Consider the following 22744-nt stretch of genomic DNA (forward strand, 5'->3'; position numbering starts at 1 on the left):
TTAGGGATTTGTTGGATTTCTGTCTGGTGCCTTGAGATGAATTCGTTGTGCTATTTGGTGATATACAAATAAAACTGAACAGACTGACTTATTACCTGTTTAGTAGAAACTCTGAGGTCTCCTGAGATATTCCTGGGTAAGTTGTGGTCGATCGAACTATTTCTGCCCTCTAGTGACTTCTATTTTATCACTATGCTTTGTATTTCACACATTAGCTTTATGTATTCTAGTATAAAATTGCACCATAAGGAAAAACTTGTAAACTGATAAAATGGTTTTGCCCTCTGCTGCTCAACCCTGAGCCATGTTTCATTCATTGATAACACAGATCTCGCTTATGTAACAGTAAGTACAGTATCTCCCCATTATCTTTATGTCTTTTACCCATTAATGAGTATTTACAAGGTATAGTTAAGAGCTTAAGTAAATTAATTTAACCCAATATAGCACCTTTCATGGAATAAGTAGTGTTTAAGAGCTAAAATCACAGGGCATGTATCAACAGTCCTCTAATTATTCCTTAAATTGGCCATAATTTTTCATTGAAATTTAAAATTCACCAATTAGCATTAAATTACATCTTGTTTATAGTATCTAATACAATTAACGCATGTAAAACACATCTATTAATTCATCTCTGACTTAACCCCATATCTGGGCATAGTCCTGTAACATTAAAGTAAAAATGTCCTCTTAAATTTGCATCTGAAGTGAACAAAGTCATTTCAGTAGTGTTAATTTAGGTGTGATTTTTCATGGTATTTAGTAAATTTTAAGGAGTTCATATCTATTAAGCCATGTAATAATACCCCCTAACCATTTAATATATTGGACATCCAATACTTACAGAAAATCCATATCATCCTACAAATTATTTTTCCTTTCTTTGTTCCATCATCATAGTACAACCTTTATAATAAATTCCAGCAGATGTTTTAATGCTAGATGTCCAACTATAGGATAGATGCACTGACCAAATATGGAGAGGTGAGATAATACAATATTACTGATAAGACAGTAGATTTTTCCACTGTTTAAAGTGTGACACATTACTATTTTTAAATATATCACAGCATAAAACAGGCCACAATATGTGGTTTAATACTGGGTGGCAATAGTGTGTATGTTTGCAATGTTTAAGTGCATCCAATGTCTCCCTCTGGTGGTGATAGCTTGGTATCTACAAATCAGGCACAAAAGATTCAGAAATTTTTGTTTAAAAAAAAAAAACAAAAAAAAAACCAAACAACCAAAAAAGTCTCTGGAGATAATATAATTAGAGCAGAGTTTTCAAAGTACAGTAATGATTTCATCCTAAAAAAGGTGATGTAAAAAAACAGGTTTAAAATATTTGAAATTGCTGAAATATTTTAAGCTGAGACAACAACCAGAGCAAAACCAACAGTACATAAGTGAGCAACTGAGTTTTCTTATAGTTTGAGGTAGCTGGTAATAAAGAACACTTGTGGCACCAAAACCTTCAAAAACAATGACATTACTACCAAAAAACATATTTACAGTATATTCGCATATTTACACGTTCAGTTAAAATACAGTAGTTCATCGTGTAGAGGGTGTCATTGTACTACACAGAAATCCCTTGGTCTCTATCAACAACTTCGATAATTTTGGAATTGGCACTTTCTCCCCCTCAGTGATGGGGTCCTAGAGAGCAGAAAAAATAAATAGATTACACTTTTGCTCCAAAAACAGAAAATCTGATGAAAATCATGAGTTGGCTGTAAAAAAATGCTACGCATAGATCAAAGGGTGTCAGTAAAATTGTAATTTATCACCTTTTGTTGGCTTCTTTACCCACTTGTAACCTGCACCCACAGAGTATCCCGTGTAAGAATGGAGGTTAGGAATATGTGGTCAGTTTACATATTAAAAATGTATGAATTTATTACATACAAAAATCCATTTTAAAAGATCTGAAAAGAACACACCTTCCTCTTTTGTGGTGTCCCGAGTCATTGCTTTCCTCAGCTGTATTGCTTCAAACTTAGTCTTCTTCATAAGGGGAGGTGCAGACTCGTACAAGCTGTGCCGCCGTCCAAGTGCCCTATTATGGTGAACGGGTCCAGGCCTTTCTTCTCTGCTTGAATCACAGCTTGAGTTTCTCCAGGCCTCCCCCGTCACCAGGCTAATTTTTTTGTCTCTCCTGGTTGGAAAAAAGCTCTTGTTCCAGTCGTTGGTCACTTGTTTCCTTGCTGATGACTGTGTGTTTGCAGAAGATGATGGGGCTTTTGTGGGACTGTTAGGATAAGTTGGTGCTGAGCTATAAGAGTGAGAATGCTTTAGTTTGGATGAAGACATATGCTGTCTAGGAACAGATATGCTCTCCTTAAATTTAGAAAGCCTAGAGAAGGTAGAAATTTCTTGACATTGAGACAAAACTCCTGAGGAGGTTGAGTATTGTCTGGGTTCACACATTTGCCCACCTGTGGAAATTGAGCTATGTGTGGATATGGATGGGCCTTCTGGGCTAAGTAATGAAAGTTGTCTTGAATCCAGTCTGGATTTTGTTCCATGGGCCTGAACCTTCCTTGTTTCACAGTGTTCATCATTTACAGGTTTTGGTCGGGACACAAATCTATTTTTGTACAAATGTGATGCATTCTTTTCACAGAGGTCAGTGTTTCTTCCCGTTTCTGTGGGACTGACTGGAGCCAGAGTTTCAGCTTTACCCTGCCTGTGATCTTCCGATTTTTTTGAAAGCTCCAAGCAACCACTACTTTGGACACCTTTGCCAACAAAAAGGCGAGAAACCACAGGGTTTGAGTCTGCCTCTTTGTTTACAGTATGAGGCAGCTTCCCTGGTGAGTCTTTAGATGACACACTAATTTTTTTGTTGGGCATTTCATTGGCTGTTCCACAAAAACTGTTCACAGTTTCAGTCGATTGTCTGTTTTGTTTATCAAACAAGGCACTGCCAGTGCTCACTGAGGCTGATGACAGAGGCTTTGCAATTGTCTTCTTTTTGCTGATATGTTTTTTAGAATCAGAATCATGGAAACTTTTCCTTTTTGAGCTTGTTTGTTTGTTGGCCTTTTGTTGAACATGCTCAGAGCAGCCTTTCACTTCATTCAGATGTCCACACTTTCTGGCACTGCCACCACCCACTGACCCTGAGGAGACCCCTGAGGAGACCCCTGTCTTTCTGTACTTTTGGGCACACTCATCCTCTGTGTCAGAGTCGAGGATTACTACACTTTCTTTTTGTGAAATATTTTGCTGGCTGGTCTCATGTTGAACATTCTCACAGCCATCATTGGTTTCAATCAGTCCCTTGCTCATTTTTGCACTGTATGCTGGGTTAGAGCATGCATCCTTTACTATATCGATAGACTCTGCATCCTTAGAGCCTGAAGAAAAGCGTCTGTTTCTTGTAGCCCCCTTTTGCCAGTGTTTCTCAATTTCATCGTCTGTGTCAGAGGAATCAATAATTATTAGATCATCTTTTTCTGAGATCTCTTGTGTAACAGTCTCAGGTTTTGAGATAGGTTTGGTTTCAAGCAGATCTTCCGCCTTTTGTGTACAGTCAAAATTGCTTGAGCTCCCGTTTTGAACTTTTTGCACATTCGTAGCCTCATGTTCACTTTCTTTTTCACACTCAGAATCATCTGCTTCTGGGTTTAGAGTTGCTGACCTCAACAACTGCCTGGGCACTGTTAAATAGTTGCGTTCTGATACAGAAGAGTAATCACAACTATCTTCAGTGTCACAGCTATCGTCTGACTCCAAGTAGGACTCTCTCCTGTTCTGAGATATACAGGGTTCTTCTGCCATTTCAGGCATCCCGCCTGATGCCACTCCAGACCTTCTACAGAACTGCTCAGTTTTTGCTTGTCGAAAGCTCTCAACTGTGTCAAACACCTCTAACACAGAGAACTTAGTAGCTGTTTTTTGATCTGGGCACTGTAAGTCACTGTGCATTGGACTTGTGTTATCTTGTCTTTCTTTATTTTCAGTTTCTTTTTCCTCTAGCACAACTTTTTCTGGGTCGCCATGGATTCCATCTTCAGATTCAAATGTAAGATCTGACATGCTTATTGGTATGACAACCCAGTTATCATCCTCCATCAAGAAAGACGAGGGACCACATGTATTTGAGATATTCGCTGCTTGATGTTCTAAACCATCCTCAGTTTCAACAAAACCTGGACAAGAGCTCTGCTGTGCTATATTCAATGTTCCAGTTTTCAATGAAACCTGCTTCTCTGCTTCCTCATCTGAAATTACTTCCGTCTCCATTTGCGCCTGGCCCTGCACAGGTCCATAGTCTTCGTTTTCAAAAGACAGCCTATTATTGGGTTCACGTACTCGTTTAAGTGAAGGAGTCTCCACAGCCAAATTCATCTGTGAATTTTCATCATCACTTATATCTTCATATTGGGGATAATCAGAGCATGGTGGGAAGCATGATTCCTCATCTGTGTTTGGAGGGTCATCAGAAATGTCTTCGTATTGTGGATCTTTTAAAATATTCACAGAGTGTTCTTCAAGATGTTTGATCTGCAGATTTTTTACTTTGTTTCGCAACCGTACTGCCTTTAAATCAGTTTGTGAACACATAGAAACCAAATCCTTCCTCACACCTTCCCAACTTGTAGCAACTGATGTATTTAACTTAATATGTTCAATAACTTCCCTACAGGTACTATGGCAATGTTGAGCTTCAACGCCCTCCTTGTTTTTTGTATTCATATCTTGATTTTCAATGGTAGACGTGGGATCAAATATTTTTTTAGATACCACTGAACTTGACTTGGTTTGAAAATCCTCTGAAACATTAGTAACACCTGGCACACTGTCCTGTCCAACTGCCATGTGCGATTTTTGACCAATATCTCCTCTGTCCTGCTCCATTGTGCATTTGAGACCCCAGGAAACACCAGGAACTTTGTCTATGTTATCCAAATTACTGTTGATGTTTAACCAAGGAGACTTGTATGCTTCTGGTGGCAAGCTGCAGTTAGTCATTAAGCTGCTGTACTTCTCTTTCAGCTCATCCAAGGTCATTCCAGACACTGACGTGAGAACCACTGGACTCTCGTCTTCATTCTTTGTGCAAGTGGCAGCAACTTTCATCATAATTTGTGGATATTCTGTGGATGCAAAGAGATGAACGTTATCCAAATCCCCATTCCAATATTTTTGCAGTATGACTTTAGAAAAGTTTTCCATCTCTGCAAAGCTCTCTACATTCTCCAAACTACCAATCAGCTCCTTCAGTGCAGTCAGTGAATAGCGAAGAGTGGCAATGCTATCCATTAAATACTTATAACATTTACTATGGAAACTTTCACAACTGCTCTCAAGTGTTTTATCTTCACAGTCATTTGAATAATTAAGTTTTCGACCACAATTTTCAAGCACAGCTACATCCAAGTGTTTTTTTAAAGGCAAATCAAAATTTACAGATGCACTCTGCTCAACAGATTCATTGTTGGCGGTATGTTTTGAATGTTCTACAGCAGAGACTTTTGTACCTGTTGAGTGCTCCTCTGATGCTACTGTAGTACAATCCTCCATCTCTTTAGACTTGAGAGTTAACTCAGAATTTGCTTTGCTGCCCTTTGAACAATCCTCCTCAAGGGTGTGTCCAACTTGAGTGGTGCACTGCTCAATCACAGTACAGTTGTGACTGTTTTCCACATGTTCTTTGTCAGAGACAGAGGTTGTGAGACTGTTGCACTCAGACTGGACAGTGTACAATTTTGCTTCCTTTGTGTGCATGTAGCTTCTGTTTTTCAGAGTTTTATAATATGCAACCTTTTTTGCAATAAAGTTATTTATTAGGTCATCGGTAGCTGCGTTTGTTTCTTCAACAGGCAAGACTTTGTGTGCATATAGCTGAGAAGTAACAGGGAGAGGTGAGGATAACTGCTCCGTGGTGGAATGAGTTTCACGGTTTCCAGCAGCTAGTGAACTGTTCATTTGCTGACTCTTGCATTGTCCATCTAATTCAGTGGCACTGTTGAGTACAATGTTGGCAGTTGCTGTTGATTTTGTTTTAAAGTGATGCAAATCTACAGAATTTCTAGTGAGTAAGGAAAACAGCAGAGGGTTTGTTACAGACACAGAACTCTGAGTGTGTCCATCCCCCTGACATGCTACAGAACTGGCACCTTCTGAATTTAAATGTCTTTGCTGCTGCATAGGATAATTAATCAAATCTGAACATTCTCTTTCTTGTGGAGGATTGTAAACACACTTATTTAAAGAACTTAGAGGACAATACTCAATGTATTGTTCAGTGACATGTGCTTTTTTGCTCATTTGGTGGTGACTTGGTTGAGAATTACATTCCCTATCCTTGCACTTTGGCCGCTGGAATCCTGTGCTTGCTTGTGTCTCCTGTTGGTGGTGAAGAACCTGAAAATGTTGTTGCACAAGTGCATTCCCTTGCTGCTCCTGAGATGAACCATAAGCCACACTGTGCTCCACAGAATATTGAGTAGCTACCATTTTGCCTTGCAGTCCATTTGGAGGGCAGTACACTGGCACATTGCTGACCTGAGCTGAGTTGAGATCATCGGTGTTACTCAAGTGTTGAAACACAGGGAAGGTCCCTTCTTGGCATTGAGGATACCCAGATTGCATTGCATGAAGAGCAGTGTTTCAAGTGATGACAGTCCTCAGGTCTAGAGAAAAAAGAAAAATTAGTCAGCTTGATTTTGTGTTCAATACTCTACATACTGGAAAGTTCAACTTGCAGATTTTTTTCCCCTCTCTTTTTTTTTTTACAAATTGTTAAAAATGTAAAAATGCACAGATTGGCATGTTCCTTCAGTACACAGAGCTGCTCTATCAGTTACACCAGGAGCAGCAGCTTCTTGGACTGCTACCAGATACAGATCGAACTAGGGATGGGTATTAAGATTTTAACCATACTACTAATCTTATCTTTCCAATATTTTAACAGTAATCATTGGTACTTTTAGCGGAAGAAAGAAATTTAGAACATTAATTGTATTTGTTACACTTGTGATAGTGTGCAGTGTCTGCATCAACTTTTGAGACGCAGAGCCGCATTTAGCTTAGCTCTCTCCGCCATCCTTGAGTTCATGTGAGAGCTGCTGGCACGAGCATGGGCAACATCATGCGTGTTTAAACAACACAGGATGGAGTAACAGCTGCTGTATGCCACTGTTGCTGGGGAGCTGCTGTAATCCTTATTGGCTAATAAATTTGCCTACCAGAATTAGTACTAACTCAGATGGCTGGATTACATCTACATGTATTGATCATACTTACACAAACTGTTGAAAAATGCTCAAATTTTGTTTCTGTACCAGTCTGTTCCCATGATCACAATGTTATTGATCTGATCTTAAGAGTTCGTGAGGCAGGGTCTAAAGTGATTTATAAAAGAATTTATAAAATGATGAAGGATGACTTTGTAAATTATTTTTAGCAGTGTATGATAAAGACGCCCCAATAAGGAGGTTTTCTGTGAGCTCTACTAGGGCCCCTTGGTTAGATGATAATCTAAGATTCTGAATGAAAGAATGGAATTGAGGGAAAGAGGCAGGTATGATGTCAGATAGCCCTGCAGATTGGCAAGCCTATCATTCACTTATAAAAACTTAAATAAGGAAAGGAAAAAATATTATCAGTCTAAATTTGAGCAGTGTGGTAAAAATGGCAAACAATTATGGACAATAAATGAACTCAGAGTTAAAATGAGTAAAATGTCTTTGTATATTGAATTGAACAGGGCATTTATTATCAAACCCTTCGAAATAAACTATTTAAATAATTACTACCTGAACAAAGTAAGTACAGAGATGAGATGCTTCCAGTGAGTGGTAAGCCAGCTAGCCTAGCCCCGTTAGCTGGTGTGGAGCCACCGAGCTCAGGGTCTGTTAGCGGTCCAAGGGCAGCTCCGGAGCAGCCCGGAGAATTAGCCTGGGTGACGGTCCGAAGGAAACATACTCCTAAGGAGAAGCCCACGGCTCATCACCTGCCTGTTCACGTTTCTAATAGATTTTCCCCGCTCAGCGACACACCCGCTGAGAAACCGACTCTGATAATTGGCGATTCCATAGTCAGGAACGTGAAAATAGAGACACCAGCGACCATAGTCAAATGTTTCCTGGCGCCAGAGCGGGCGACATCGAGTCAAATCTGAAGCTGCTGGCTAAGGCTAATCGTAAATATGGGGAAATTATTATTCACGTCGGCAGCAATGACACCCGATTAACGCCAATCGGAGGTCACTAAAATTAATGTTGAGTCGGTGTGTAACTTTGCTAAATTAATGTCGGACTCCGTAGTTTTCTCTGGACCCCTCCCGAATCTGACCAGCGATGACATGTTTAGCCGCATGTCGTCGTTCCGTCGCTGGCTGTCTAGGTGGTGTCCAGCAAACGATGTGGGCTTCATAGGCAATTGGGCCACTTTCTGGGGAAAACCCGGTCTGGTAGCGAGAGACGGCATCCATCCCACTTTGAATGGTGCAGCTCTCATCTCTAGAAATTTGGCCGAGTTTATTAGCCGACCTAAAGCCTGACAATCCAGGGTGGGGACCGGGATGCAGAGACTCAGTCTAAAACGCCTCTCTGTAGTTTCCTTAGAGTCGCCGCCCCCCCTCAAACCACATAGAGACTGTGTCTGCCCCTCGAACATATAAATCAAACAAATCAGAAGTTAACAGAAGAGGAGTTATTCATAAAAACTTAATAAAAATGAAGACCACTCCTCTTATTGAACAGAAAAACAGAACTGTCAAATGTGGACTATTAAATATTAGGTCCCTTTCATCTAAATCTCTGTTAGTAAATGATTTGATAACTGATCACCAAATTGACCTACTTTATCTTACTGAAACCTGGTTACAGCAGGATGAATATGTCAGTCTGAATGAATCAACCCCCCTCAGTCATAAAAATTATCATGTTCCTCAAAGCACAGGTCGAGGTGGAGGAGTAGCTGCAATCTTCCACTCAAACTTATTATTAAACTTTCATCCTCAGAACATTTATAACTCATTTGAGAGCCTCACTCTTAGTCTCTCGCATCCAAACTGGAAAACACAAAAACCAGTTCTACTTGTCACTGTGTACCGTCCACCTGTCCCTTACTCAGAGTTTAACTGAATTCCCTGACTTCCTGTCTGATTTAGTGCTTAGATCAGATAAAGTCATTATAGTGGGAGATTTTAACATTCATGTAGATGTTGAAAATAACAGCCTCAGCATTGCATTTAATTCTATATTAGATTCAATTGCTTTCATTCAAAATGTTAATAAACCCACCCACTGTTTCAATCACACCCTTGATCTTGTTCTGACCTATGGCATCGAAATTGAACATCTAATAGTTTTTCCCCCAAATCCTGTTTTGTCAGATCATTCTTTAATAACTTTTGAATTTAAAATGATGGATCATGCAGCGTTTGGAAGAAAATTCCACTACAGCAGACGTTTATCCGACAACGCTGTTAATAAATTTAAGAAAATGATTCCATCTTTATTTACATCTATGCCAAGTATAAACATAGTGGAGGGTAGCTGCTTCAATCCCACTCCCTACCAAATTGATCATATTGTTCACAGCGCTGTAACCTCACAGCGTGAAACGCTTGATACTGTGGCCCCTCTGAAAAAAGAAGTTAGTGAATCAGAGAAGACTAGCCCCATGGTATAATTTACATATTCGTACCTTAAAGCAGGCATCACGTAGGCTGGAAAGGAAGTGGCATTCCACAAATTTAGAGGAAATTTTTCTGGAAAAACTGTTTTTTAACATATAAAAAAAAAGCTCTCCGTAAAGCCAGAACTGCATACTATTCATCACTAATAGAGGAAAATAAAAACAATCCCAGGTTTCTTTTCAGCGCTGCAGCCAGACTGACAAAAAAAAAAAAAAAAAAAAAAAAAAATCACAGCTCTGTTGAGCCCAGTGTTCCCTTAGCTCTCAGCAGTGATGAATTTATGAGTTTCTTTACAAATAAAATCACAACTATTAGAGATAAAATTCAGCTGATGCTTCCTATAGCTGCAATAAATGAATCTTCTACTACAGTAGCTCTTGAATCATCTGTAGGACCTCAGTTATGTTTAGACTGCTCCTCTCCCATAGATCTCTCTGAATTCACATCAGTAGTTGCTTCATCGAAATCATCAACGTGTCTCTTAGACCCCATCCCGACTAGACTGCTTAAAGGCACCCTGCCATTAATGAACTCATCTTTATTAGACTTGGTAAATTTATCTCAAGTATCAGGCTACGTACCACAGGCCTTTAAGACTGCAGTAATCAAACCTTTACTCAAAAAGCCTAGTCTTGATCCAGGAGTCTTGACTAATTATAGACCAATATCCAACCTGCCATTTATTTCTAAAATCCTAGAAAAAGCTGTTGCTAAGCAGCTATCAGACCACTTACACAGGAATGAACTATTTGAAGATTTTCAAATCAGGATTTAGAGCACATCATAGTACAGAAACAGCACTGTTAAAAGTTACCAACGATCTTCTCTTAGCCTCAGATAATGGACTTGTTTCTATACTTGTCCTCCTAGACCTTAGTGCTGCATTCGTCCACGATGAACCTTCCACTCGAACAAAAGTTAGTTATGGAGTTCCACAAGGCTCTGTGCGAGGACCGATTCTGTTCACCCTGTACATGCTTCCTCTAGGCTATGTCATTAGGAAGCACTCTATTAATTACCACTGCTATGCAGATGACACTCAGTTGTATCTCTCTATTAAACCTGTTAACACAAACCTCTAGATCTGCATTCTTTCACCTGCGCAACATTTCCAAAATTAGGAGCTTCCTGTCTCAAAATGATGCAGAAAAACTAGTCCATGCATTTGTTACCTCAAGGCTAGATTACTGTAACTCATTACTATCTGGATGTCCCAGTATCTCCATAAAACGCCTCCAATTAATCCAGAATGCCGCAGCCAGAGTCCTGACAGGAACTAGCAAGAGAGATCATATTTCTCCTATATTGGCTTCTCTTCATTGGCTCCCTGTAAAATCCCAATAGACCACTTCGCTCTCAGAGTGCAGGTCTACTTGTGGTTCCCAGAGTTTCCAGAAGCAGACTGGGAGGCAGAGCCTTTAGTTATCAAGCTTCTCTCCTGTGGAACCAGCTCCCAGCCTGGGTTCAGGAGGCAGACACTCTCTATACTTTTAAGGCTAGACTTAAAACCTTCCTGTTTGACAAAGCATATAGTTAGGGCTGGCCTCAGGCAACCCTGAACCATCCCTTAGTTATGCTGCTATAGGCCTAGACTGCCCGAGGAACATCAGTGCACTGAGCTCCCCTACCCTAACACCCCGCCCCCCCTTTCCCTTCCCCTCCCCTCTCTTCCTCTCCTCCCACCTCATGTACAGTGGGTACGGAAAGTATTCAGACCCCTTTAAATTTTTCACTCTTTGTGTCATTGCAGCCATTTGCCAAAATCAAAAAAGTTCATTTTATTTCTCAATGTACACTCAGCACCCCATCTTGACAGAAAAAAAACAGAAATGTAGAAATTATTGCAAATGTATTAAAAAAGAAAAACTGAAATATCACATGGTCATAAGTATTCAGACACTCATATTTAACTCACATGCTGTCCATTTCTTCTGATCCTCCTTGAGATGGTTCTGCTCCTTCATTGGAGTCCAGCTGTGTTTAATTACACTGATTGGAAAGGCACACACCTGTCTATATAAGACCTTACAGCTCACAGTGCATGTTAGAGCAAATGAGAATCATGAGGTCGAAGGAACTGTCCATGGAGCTCAGAGACAGAATTGTGGCAAGGCACAGATCTGGCCAAGGTTACAAAAGAATTTCTGCAGCACTCAAGGTTCCTAAGAGCACAGTGGCCTCCATAATCCTCAAATGGAAAAAGTTTGGGACGACCAGAACTCTTCCTAGACCTGGCCGTCCAGCCAAACTGAGCAATCGTGGGAGAAGAGCCTTGGTGAGAGAGGTAAAGAAGAACCCAAAGATCACTGTGGCTGAGCTCCAGAGATGCAGTAGGGAGATGGGAGAAAGTTCCACAAAGTCAACTATCACTGCAGCCCTCCACCTGTTAGGGCTTTATGGCAGAGTGGCCCGACGGAAGCCTCTCCTCAGTGCAAGACACATGAAAGCCTGCGTAGAGTTTGCCAAAAAACACATGAAGGACTCCCAAACTATGAGAAATAAGATTCTCTGGTCTGATGAGACCAAGATTGAACTTTTTGGCGTTAATTCTGTGTGGAGAAAACCAGGCACTGCTCATCACCTGCCCAATACAATCCCTACAGTGAAACATGGTGGTGGGAGCATCATGTTGTGGGGGTGTTTTTCAGCTGCAGGGACAGGCCGACTGGTTGCAACTGAAGGAAAGATGAATGCGGCCAAGTACAGAGATATCCTGGAAGAAAACCTCTTCCAGAGTGCTCAGGACCTCAGACTGGGCCGAAGGTTCACCTTTCAACAGGACAATGACCCTAAGCACACAGCTAAAATAACAAAGGAGTGGCTTCGGAACAACTCTGTGACCGTTCTTGACTGGCCCAGCCAGAGCCCTGACCTAAACCCAATTGAGCATCTCTGGAGAGACCTGAAAATGGCTGTCCACCAACGTTCACATCCAACCTGACAGAACTGGAGAGGATCTGCAAGGAAGAATGGCAGAGGATCCCCAAATCCAGGTGTGAAAAACTTGTTGCATCATTCCCAAGAAGACTCATGGCTGTACTAGCTCAAAAGGGTGCTTTTACTCAATACTGAGCACAGGGTCTGAATACTTATGACCATGTGATATTTCAGTTTTTCTTTTGTAATAAATTTGCAAAAATTTCTACATTTCTGTTTTTTTCTGTCAAGATGGGGTGCTGAGTGTACATTAATGAGAAATAAAATGAACTTTTTTGATTTTGGCAAATGGCTGCAATGACTCAGTGAAAAATTTAAAGGGGTCTGAATACTTTCCGTACCCACTGTATATTCCACCATTGAATGTCACTAACCTTGTGCTCTCTCTCTCCCCTAGTTTGTGCTCTCTCCCTCTCTCTCTGTACCTTCTGCAGGTGTCCCTGGTCCTGGAGCTGTATATCGCTGATGTGCAGTTACTGGCCCCACCAACTTGCAGTGTCTATTTGTTGTTTATTGTTGCTGTTCTTTTCTCTCTGCTCTATCCACTCACCCCAACCGGTCGAGGCAGATGGCCACCCAAACTGAGCCCGGTTCTGCTGGAGGTTTTTTCTTCCGTTAAAGGGAGTTTTTCCTCTCCACTGTCACCAAGTGCTTGCTCATAAGGGAATTGTTGGGTTTTTAGTTTTAGTTTTTGTAAAGTGCCTTGAGATGATTTGTATTGTGATTTGGCGCTATACAAATAAAATTGAATTGAATTAAACTCTCAGAAACTGTTTTAAAAATCAAATAATGTCTGATAAAGACTGCTGATTTGCTTTTAACCATACAGCGGAGGTGGGGAGTGTTGACCTCAACTGGGGACATCATCTGGCAGTGGAAGCACTACTTCAAGGATCTCCTCTACCCAATCAACACGCCTTCCATAGGGGAAGCAGAGACTGAGGACATGTCTATCTGTCTATGAGCTGGGCGGAAGTCACTGAGGTGGTTCTGAAGGTCTTCGTGGCAAGGCACGGGGGGTGGACGAGATCCGCCCTGAGTGTACCTTAAGTCTCTGGATGAAGCTGGGCTGTCTTGGCTGACGCAACTTTGCAAAATCGCGTGGCGATTGAAGACAGTACATATGGACTGGCAGACCAGGGTGGTGGTCCCTTTTTTCAAGAAGATGGACCGGATAGTGTGTTCCAACCACAGGGGATCACACTCCTCAGCCTTCCCAGGAAGGTGTATGCCAGGGAACTGGAGAGGAGAATTCGGCCGATAGTAGAACCTCGGATTCAGGAGGAACACTGTGGTTTTCGTGTTGGCCGGGGAACACTGGACCCACTCTATACCCTCTCCAGGGTGCTCAAGGGTTCATGGGGGTTTGCCAAACTGTCTAACGTGCTTTATAGACTTGGAGAAGGCATTCGACTATATCCCTTGTAGCATCCTGTGGGACGTGCTCTGAGAGTATGGGGTCCAGGGCCCTTTGCTAAGGGCTGTCCAGTCTCTGTACAAACAGAGTAGGAGCCTTTATGTTATATTAGTTTTTTCATGAATGTGTTTATTCAGGTTCACGTAAGAGCTCAAAAATCGTTCCTTTGTCTAAATATGGCCCCATGTGAAAAAGTGTTTGCCCCCTAAACCTAATAACTGTTTGGGCCACCCTTAGCAGCAACAACTGCAAGCATTTGCAGTAACTTGCAATGAGTCTGTTACAGAGCTGGAGGAATTTTGGCCCACTCATCTTTGCAGAATTGTTGTAATTCAGCCACACTGGAGGGTTTTCCAGCATGAACCGCCTTTTTAAGGTCATGCCACAGCATCTCAATCAGATTCAGGTCAGGACTTTGACTAGGCCACTCCAAAGTCTTCATTTTGTTTTTCTTCAGCCATTCAGAGGTGGACTTGCTGGTGTGTTTTTGATCATTGTCCTGCTGCAGAACCCAAGTTCGCTTCAGCTTGAGGTCACGAACAGATGGCCGGACATTCTCCTTCAGGGTTTTTTGGTAGACAGCAAAATTCATGATTCCATTTATCAAAACAAGTCTTCCAGGTCCTGAAGCAGTAAAACAGCCCCAGACTCTACCTCCACCATATTTTACTGTTGGTATGATGCTCTTTTTCTGAAATGCTGTCTTACTTTTACGCCAGACGTAATGGGGAACACACCTTCCAAAAAGTTCAACTTTTGTCTCATCAGTCCACAGAGTATTTTCCCAAATGTCTTGGGGATCATCAAGATGTTTTCTGGCAAACTGAGATGAGCCTTGATGTTCTTTTTGCCCAGTAGCGGTTTTCGTCTTGGAACTCTGCCATGCAGACCATTTTTGCCCAGTCTCTTTTTTATGGTGGAGTCATGAACAGTGACCTTAACTGAGGCAAGTGAAACCTGCAGTTCTTTGGATAATGTGGGGTCTTTTGTGACCTCTTGGATGGCCATCGCTGAGCTCTTGGGGTAATTTTGGTTGGCCGGCCACTCCTGAGAAGGTTCTCCACTGTTCCATGTTTTGGCCATTTGTAGATAATGGCTCTCACTGTGGTTCGCTGCAGTCCCAAAGCTTTAGAAATGGCTTTATAACCTTTTCCAGACTGACAGATCTCAATTACTTTCTTTCTCATTTGTTTTTGAATTTCTTTGGATCTTGGCATGATGTCTAGCTTTTGGTCTACTTCACTTTGTCAGGCAGGTCCTATTTAAGTGATTTCTTGATTGCGAACAGGTGTGGCAATAATCAGACCTGGGTGTGGCTAGAGGAATTGAACTCAGGTGTGATAAACCACAGGTTATGTTTTAACAGGGGGGCAAACACTTTTTCACACAGGGCCATGTAGTTTTGGATTTTGTTTTCCCTTAATAATAAAAACCTTAATTTAAAAACTGCATGATGTGTTTACTTATATTTGTTTGATGATCTGAAACAAAGTGTGACAAACATGCAAAAAAATAAGAAATCAGGAAGAGGGCCAACACTTCTTCACACCACTGTGTGCCATATATATATATATTTTAAAATAATTCAATACCAATATTCCAGCCTCTAATATCGATACTCCTGTCGGCCATAAGAGCTTGCTGTAGCTTCGGTAGAATGGGCCAGTACTTCTTGTACAGGGTGCATCTTTTGCTCTTTTCACACAATGCATTCTCTTTCAACCATTTGATGCATTGCCTTATTTAGGGGACCGCTTCATCTCCGTGACCATTCCTCCTCTACAAAACAGGTTTCAAAATCCTCTTCTCACTTTTGCTCTCCTGACGGCCCCTGCGAGTGCCTAGCTTAACTGTCTACTGAATGAGCTAACACCCCTGTCACCGGACACTAGCACGAACTGTGGTTGTCTGATAGCCTACTCTTCCCCACATGTCAGGCTTGGAAAATGTGTTAGCTACAGTGTTAGCTCCACACTCCACGGCCACCAAGCCAAGTAGCAATTGTTGGCCACCATACTAGCTAGGTTCACGTAGCAAACCATAGCAATCCAGCCCCATTAAAAGAAAACTTTGCAAAAAGTACATGAACTTTATATTTATGTTATAGAGGGAAGTTTTGTTTTTCTCATGAGCTGCTATGGTTTAATTTGCCAAACTGTAAGCTGTGAGAGAGTGTGTGGGTCCAGTATGGGAAACTGGACACCCTTTGTTGTTTTCTGGAGCACCAAATTCTACATTTTAGTTCAATAACAAAAGAATTGAACAACTGATGATACAGCCAGGAGTGGAGTTGTGCCATATAGTAACATTACAACCAATTACTCAAATACCTGCCAAGGTTTCATGTAAAGGAGTACCAGGAGCTCAAGCTAACCAACAAACAAGACACCACAGCAGCAGACAACCTGCCATTCAGAAAATACATTTCAGACCGTTACACCTGAACGATACAACTGAGTGTCATCACACTTAGCAGCACAGTTAGCTAGAAGATACATAATACAATACTACAATAAGAAGTAGAGTGCGGTTTATAATGTAATCTTCTGCACAATACAAACAATAACGATAAAATTAAGCTCTTGACCTGGAATATGTATTGCTTCTGCACGACCAGCACTATAAGTCATGCTTTTTGAGTTCTCTCACTTGTCCTGCTAGTTACATTGCGAAGCAACTTGTGTGTTAATTTACTGTCATTCTGTTGAATAGCCAGCGGTAGATTGCACTCATGGCAAAACTGAGTATAATACTATACTGCTGAAAAAGTAAAAACATTTATGTTCATGCTAAATACTACCTCCCAGTGTAACAATTGAAAATTGCACTCAAAAGAAAGTGCTATACCGGTAAAGTATGCAGCTGAAATAACATTTCGAGTGAGTGTCAGCATTCAAACAACTCAAGAGAGGAGGCGGACACACCACTTCACCTTCTGCCCCCCGATGCTGGTGGAGTTGTTTAACGTTACTTGACACAGACAAGTCAATTCTATAATGTACTTCTGCTTCTTATGCATAGATTACATTCTTCATAGGCTAATTTAGACTAGCACTACTCAGCTCAACTTAGTTTAGGTAATTTTCCATTACAATTGAGTCCCACCTCAACGTGGGCGGGGCCACCCTAGCACGACAGCACAAAAGGATGAATATGTCAGTCTGAATCAATCAACCGCCCTCAGTCATAAAAATTGTCATGTTCCTCGAAGCACAGGTCGAGGTGGAGGAGTAGCTGCAATCTTCCACTCAAACTTAAACTTTCATCCTCAGAACAATTATAACTCATTTGAGAGCCTCACTCCTAGCCTCTCACACCCAAATTGAAAAAGGCAAAAACCAGTTCTGCTTGTCATTGTGTATTAGGGCTGGGCGATATGGCCTATGAAAAAAAAACAAACAAGAAAGAAATAATGGATCAAGCAGCATTTGGAAGAAAATTCCACTACAGCAGATGTTTATCTGACAACGCTGTTAATAAATTTAAGAAAATGATTCCATCTTTATTTACTTCTATGCCATGTGCCAACACAGTGGAGGGCAGCTGCTTCAATCCTACTCCCTACCAAATTGATCATATTGTTGACAGCGCTGTAACCTCACTGCGTGAAACCCCTCTGAAAAAGAAGTTAGTGAATCAGAGGAGATTAGCCCCATGGTATAATTTACATATTCCTACCTTAAAGAAGGCTGGAAAGGAAGTGGCGTTCCACAAATTTACAGGAATTGTATCTAGCCTGGAAAAACAGTCTTAACATATAAAAAAGCTCTCCGTAAAGCCAGAACTGCATACTATTCATCACTAATAGAGGAAAATAAAAACAATCCCAGGTTTCTTTTCAGTACTGTAGCCAGACTGACAAAAAGTCACAGCTCTGTTGAGCCCAGTGTTCCCTTAGCTCTCAGCAGTGATGAATTTATGAGTTTCTTTACAAATAAAATCACAACTATTAGAGATAAAATTCAGCAGATGCTTCCTATAGCTGCCATAAATGAATCTTATACTACAGTAGCTCTTGAATCATCTGTAAGACCTCAGTTATGTTTAGACTGCTTCTCTCCCATAGATCTCTGAATTTACATCAGTAGTTGGTTCATCTAAATCATCAACGTGTCTCTTAGACCCCACTAGACTGCTTAAAGGCACCCTGCCATTAAATATCTCATCTTTATTAGACTTGGTAAATTTATCTCTAGTATCAGGCTACGTACCAGAAAAAAAAGACTGAAAATACAGGTAATACAAAGTGCTACAACACTTTGTTGTGATCAGTCTATTTTTTCATTAACTGGTTTGCTAAAGTAGTTTATTGTAAAGTTACTTTTGTTTTCTGTTGGATCTGCAACATGAAGCAGAGTTTCATTTGACCTGGGGGAGGAGATTAACCCACTGTCCTGTGGCCGTGTACTTACTAATGTTAACGTTAGCTCATTCACCTACAAGTTCGGCTCAATGCTTGGTCAGCCTGTGTCACACAGTTGCAGGTATCATGCTGGAGAAATGGACCACAATTTATAGCTATTCTAACAAAATTACCGCACTACGATTTTAACCCTCTGGGGCCGACAAACGTGCCATTTGTTTTGTGGCATCTTCTGATAACGCAGAAAAGAACTTAAATTACTAAATTAGTTTTGATCGTAGAGATAAGTGCAATACATCATTCAAATCTGTAAAGGGTCTACTTTTATATGTATGTACAATCATAACAAAACGCTGTGCTTTTGTAAAATAAAGAAAGCAGACAGGGTGCGTTCTCTGTCCTCTTACTTCACAGAATGAAAAAAAATAACAACCTGAATCTCAGAAAATTCTTGCCTCAAAGACATGAGAAATATGTACACAAAGCTTGAAATGTCTACTATTAAATGAAACAATTCAAGTCGAAAACAAATCATCTCTTTATGTAATCCGTATGAAAGTAAGAAGCAGTACGGTTTCTCCTGTCTCACCTCATTACAGCTAATGTCATCCCGCCTCGCCCTAAGCGCACTGTTCATATGGAAATGATCTGAGGTGAGCCAGGTAATTACGTACACATCTCAGAGAAATGACAGAAAACGTCAAGCTTCATCATGGAATTGACTTACTTTCTGTGCGCATTTGGGTGATGGCACGCTACACGGGTAAAGAAGCACTTCAGATGGTTCTGGACAGCGAATAGTTTACTTTCTCCTCAGAGAAAGAACATCACGAGTAAGCCTTTTATTATTACCTTCATGATTTGCCTGGCTATATCTATATATATATATATATATACACACACACACACATATACATAAAATACACACACACACACACACACACACACACACACACACAAAAATATTACCTATATGGTAATAATATTTGTGGTTGAGTGTTACAATATAGTTTCTTTGTTATGGGCATTCTGTTTTCTCACCAAGTATGCATATACTAAGATACTGTGAAAAATAAAGGGTAACTGTAAATGCTAATTGTTTAGAAAATTCTTTTAGGACTGAATATACCACTCCCGCCTTCACCTGCATCACGCACAGGGAGCAGACGTAGGTATTGTTCAGTTTTCAACCCCACTCAGAATCTTATAGAGTAAGTGTGCAGTCACCATTTAACAGATGCTATTTTGATTTATTTGCTGTATGGTAAAATGTGTGCTATGTGGTAATTGTGCTCTTTCTTTCTATAAATTTGTACTAGTATCATTAAGCATCACAATAATGGTAATGTAGTTTGTGTAAACAACATGCTTACTTTTTTTATTTCAGATGTGGGAAAAACTGAGATAGAACCTGTGACAAAGAGGGCTAAAGCAAATAAGCAGCCCATTCCTGCCTACACAGGAACCTGGACCACAGCTAAGACCCTGTTATGCACAAACTCCCATGAGGCTCTTCAAAATGTTTTTTCTGAAATTGCTGTGTCAACTCTATTGAAACACGTGCAAAGGGCAATAAATACAAATGGATAGACATCAGCATCAGTGAGCTGTACTGCTACATTGGGCTATTCTTCTACATGGCCATGGTGAAGCTGAGGTCCATCAGAGAGTACTGGTGGCAGGATAGTCTTTTCTTTGTTCCTTTTTCTGCCACAATCATCTCCAGGGACAGATATCGCACCATTTCATGGAATCTGCACAAGTCACCCAGATGCAGACAAGGATATTGACTGAAATAGGGGCACAGCTGAACATGACCATCTTTTCAGGGTCAGACCCTTGATGGACACTATTTGGCATGCATGTAAGGCCATCTATCATCCAAGACAAAATTTGGGAGTGTATGAAAAAATGGTGGCATGCGAAGCAAAAACAGGAATGACTCAGTACATGAAAGCCAAGCCAACCAGGCGGGGCTTTAAGTTGTGTGTTCTTGCCGACTAATCAAATGGACTGTCATATGATGCTGTGCCATCTCTGTTGGACTACACAGTTTTGGGCTCTGGGTATCATGTATACATGGATAATTTTTACACTAGTCCCAAGCTCCTAACAGACCTGTTTGCTTTGAAGTTTGGGGCATCTGGGACTTACAGAGACAACAGGAAGGATCACCCTCAGAATGCAGCTAACTCACCAAAGAAATCTGTGAGGGGCTCTATCAGATGGATTTGAGATGGACATCTTGTGTTTGTGAAATGGATGGACACACGAGAGGTGTCTGTCTGTTCCACCATCCATGCTGCTCATACAGGAGACATTGTGCAATGGAGGTTGAAAACACAAAATGGATGGAGGACAAAGTTTTCCATGTCCTGCACCTGTGACTGCCTACAACCAGCACATGGGGGGGTCTGACCAGCTGTTGCAGTACTACACTATACAGCACAAAATGAAATGGTACAGAAAGCTATTTCTACACTTCTTGGTCATTGCTGCCACCAATGACTTTATTGTACACAGAGTGTGTAGACTCGCAAGGAATTTATGGAAGAATTAATTGCAGAGTTCTGTGGTGTGTCACCCAAACAGTTGACCATGTGCCAGATCCAGGAGCTGATGCCACTGCTGGTCGCTGGATCTGTGTGCTTTGCAAAGCAAACATGGCAAGAGACAGGCCGCTCCTTGGAAATGCCAGGCATGTAATGTTCACTTATGTGTTCAGTTTCCTAGACTGGCACAAAGATGTATAGCTGTTCAATTCTGTGTACTATGTGTGAGAGCAGGTTATACATAGGATGTAAGAGTGGGCTTTTACAAACCATTACACCCTTTTTAATCAAACTGCTCGTTTGCACCGTTTTACCCCGAATGTATCTTTTATATATATTCTAAATAAACTACAAATAAAAAATATATACATTTCTTTTGTCCTCACATTCTTTTTCATAGCAATTCCCTCTCAGCCACATTCCTGGCTGCAAGGCTCATTATGTGGGTCTTTGTCTTCTTCTGAAGTATGAATCACAGGAGTCAGGATCAGACATGCCTTCTTTCACATGCCCTTTCTACAAAAAAGTGTTTTAGAAAAGTTAAATCAATATATCGTTTTCTGTGAATGAGTGAACAAGATGATTTTCACATCATTTTGAAGCAAACACTCTAGGCTACAAGATCCAGCTCTCAAAAATCTTGTGAACCAATGTTCTGTATGTGTTTTATGGCCTTATTCCATTGAGTTACAAATAGTAGTTTTTCACTAACCATGCATAAACACTGTTTTCTCAAAAACAATCATGTATAAGCTTGCTGCTCACATATTATTGTAGCCCATTTTGTGCTGATTACAGTGTTAGACTTTAACCATTAATATGTTTAAAACTAAGACGCAGACAACACAGATTGCCAATTTCTGAATCCATTTTCAAATTGCATGATCAAAGTGAATATTGAATTGTCAATTTTAAGATTGACTGCAAAACCCTCACACTCCTGCTCTTCGCCTTTTCTTTGTCTTCCGTAAGTGTTTTTGGAATTGGAATTTTTGTAAACCGCGTCTCCTAAATGTTTGTACTTTGTACTTGTTCTTGGCCATAGGGGGCCCCCAAGAGCCAGGTAACTAGCCTAGGAGCGGCCATGATAGCTACTCCACAGCAACAGAAGGACCTGGTCGGTCCACGATAATCTGAGCTACTGTTTGACGAATTAACCGAAACCTGATTCTTGTCTCATTTACACCGACTGCAAATGCACGTCGCTATAGAGTCGATACAACAGCAGGACCGGCGATGTGACTTTAGTTTCAAATAACTAACAGTATTAAACCATTACGAGTTTACGTTAGGCTATGCCGTGACCGTCAGGACACTATTAACAATGGGATCCGTTGTCGAAGCCCTACCTGACTGTGTTAAGATAGCACACCGTGCATGAAATGCGTTACACTGCATGTAGACTAAACTAAATGCTTTACAGTTCAATAAAAACTCACGGAGCGTCGACGATGCCTCCTACCATGAACCATTAGCTCGGCTAACGTTACTTACCGAATCTCCACATTTCAACACAATGCGCTCACAAAGTTTGGTGAAAAAGGTCTTCTCATGTTTTCCTGCGGTGAGCCTGTACTCCGGATGATAGACAGTAATCCTATCGGTGTGGGTATTATCCGTTAACGGCCATATGTCCTTAGAAAAAAGTCAAAATAATCCGAGGGTATGATTTAAAGAGCACCAGTGAGCGAGTGGTGTAGCTAGTCCCGTTGTGCTGATCTCCCTCACCCAACGCCGTTGAAAAGCGGAAGTAAAATAGTGCATGTGGGGAGCTCTTATGTAACGATCGGCCTGAGCACCGATTGGTGATT

General features: G+C 41.0%; 1 protein-coding gene across 9 annotated transcripts; it reads right to left on the reverse strand.

The window, feature by feature from the left end:
* Positions 1–1261: 1261 nt before the first annotated feature.
* LOC113142102 (microtubule-associated protein futsch-like) lies at positions 1262–22713 on the reverse strand. Of its 9 annotated transcripts, none has more exons than XM_026326897.2 (4): positions 22428–22712; positions 1950–6650; positions 1797–1826; positions 1262–1665 (listed from the first exon to the last, which is right to left on the reverse strand). In XM_026326897.2, exons 2-4 carry the CDS (start codon positions 6607–6609, stop codon positions 1652–1654), a joined length of 4704 nt encoding a protein of 1567 aa, XP_026182682.1. In that variant the 5' UTR covers positions 6610–6650; positions 22428–22712; the 3' UTR covers positions 1262–1651. The 9 variants fall into 9 exon arrangements, 8 of the variants coding, with proteins under 8 accessions (XP_026182682.1, XP_026182683.1, XP_026182688.1 ...); XM_026326903.2 differs by lacking the exon at positions 1262–1665 and having other exon boundaries at positions 1683–5111; positions 5223–5247; positions 6603–6650; positions 22428–22708; XR_003296913.2 differs by having other exon boundaries at positions 1797–6650; positions 22428–22713.
* Between the last annotated feature and the right edge of the window lie 31 nt (positions 22714–22744).

Source organism: Mastacembelus armatus, chromosome 23, assembly GCF_900324485.2.
Source record: "Mastacembelus armatus chromosome 23, fMasArm1.2, whole genome shotgun sequence".
Classification (NCBI taxonomy): domain Eukaryota; kingdom Metazoa; phylum Chordata; class Actinopteri; order Synbranchiformes; family Mastacembelidae; genus Mastacembelus; species Mastacembelus armatus.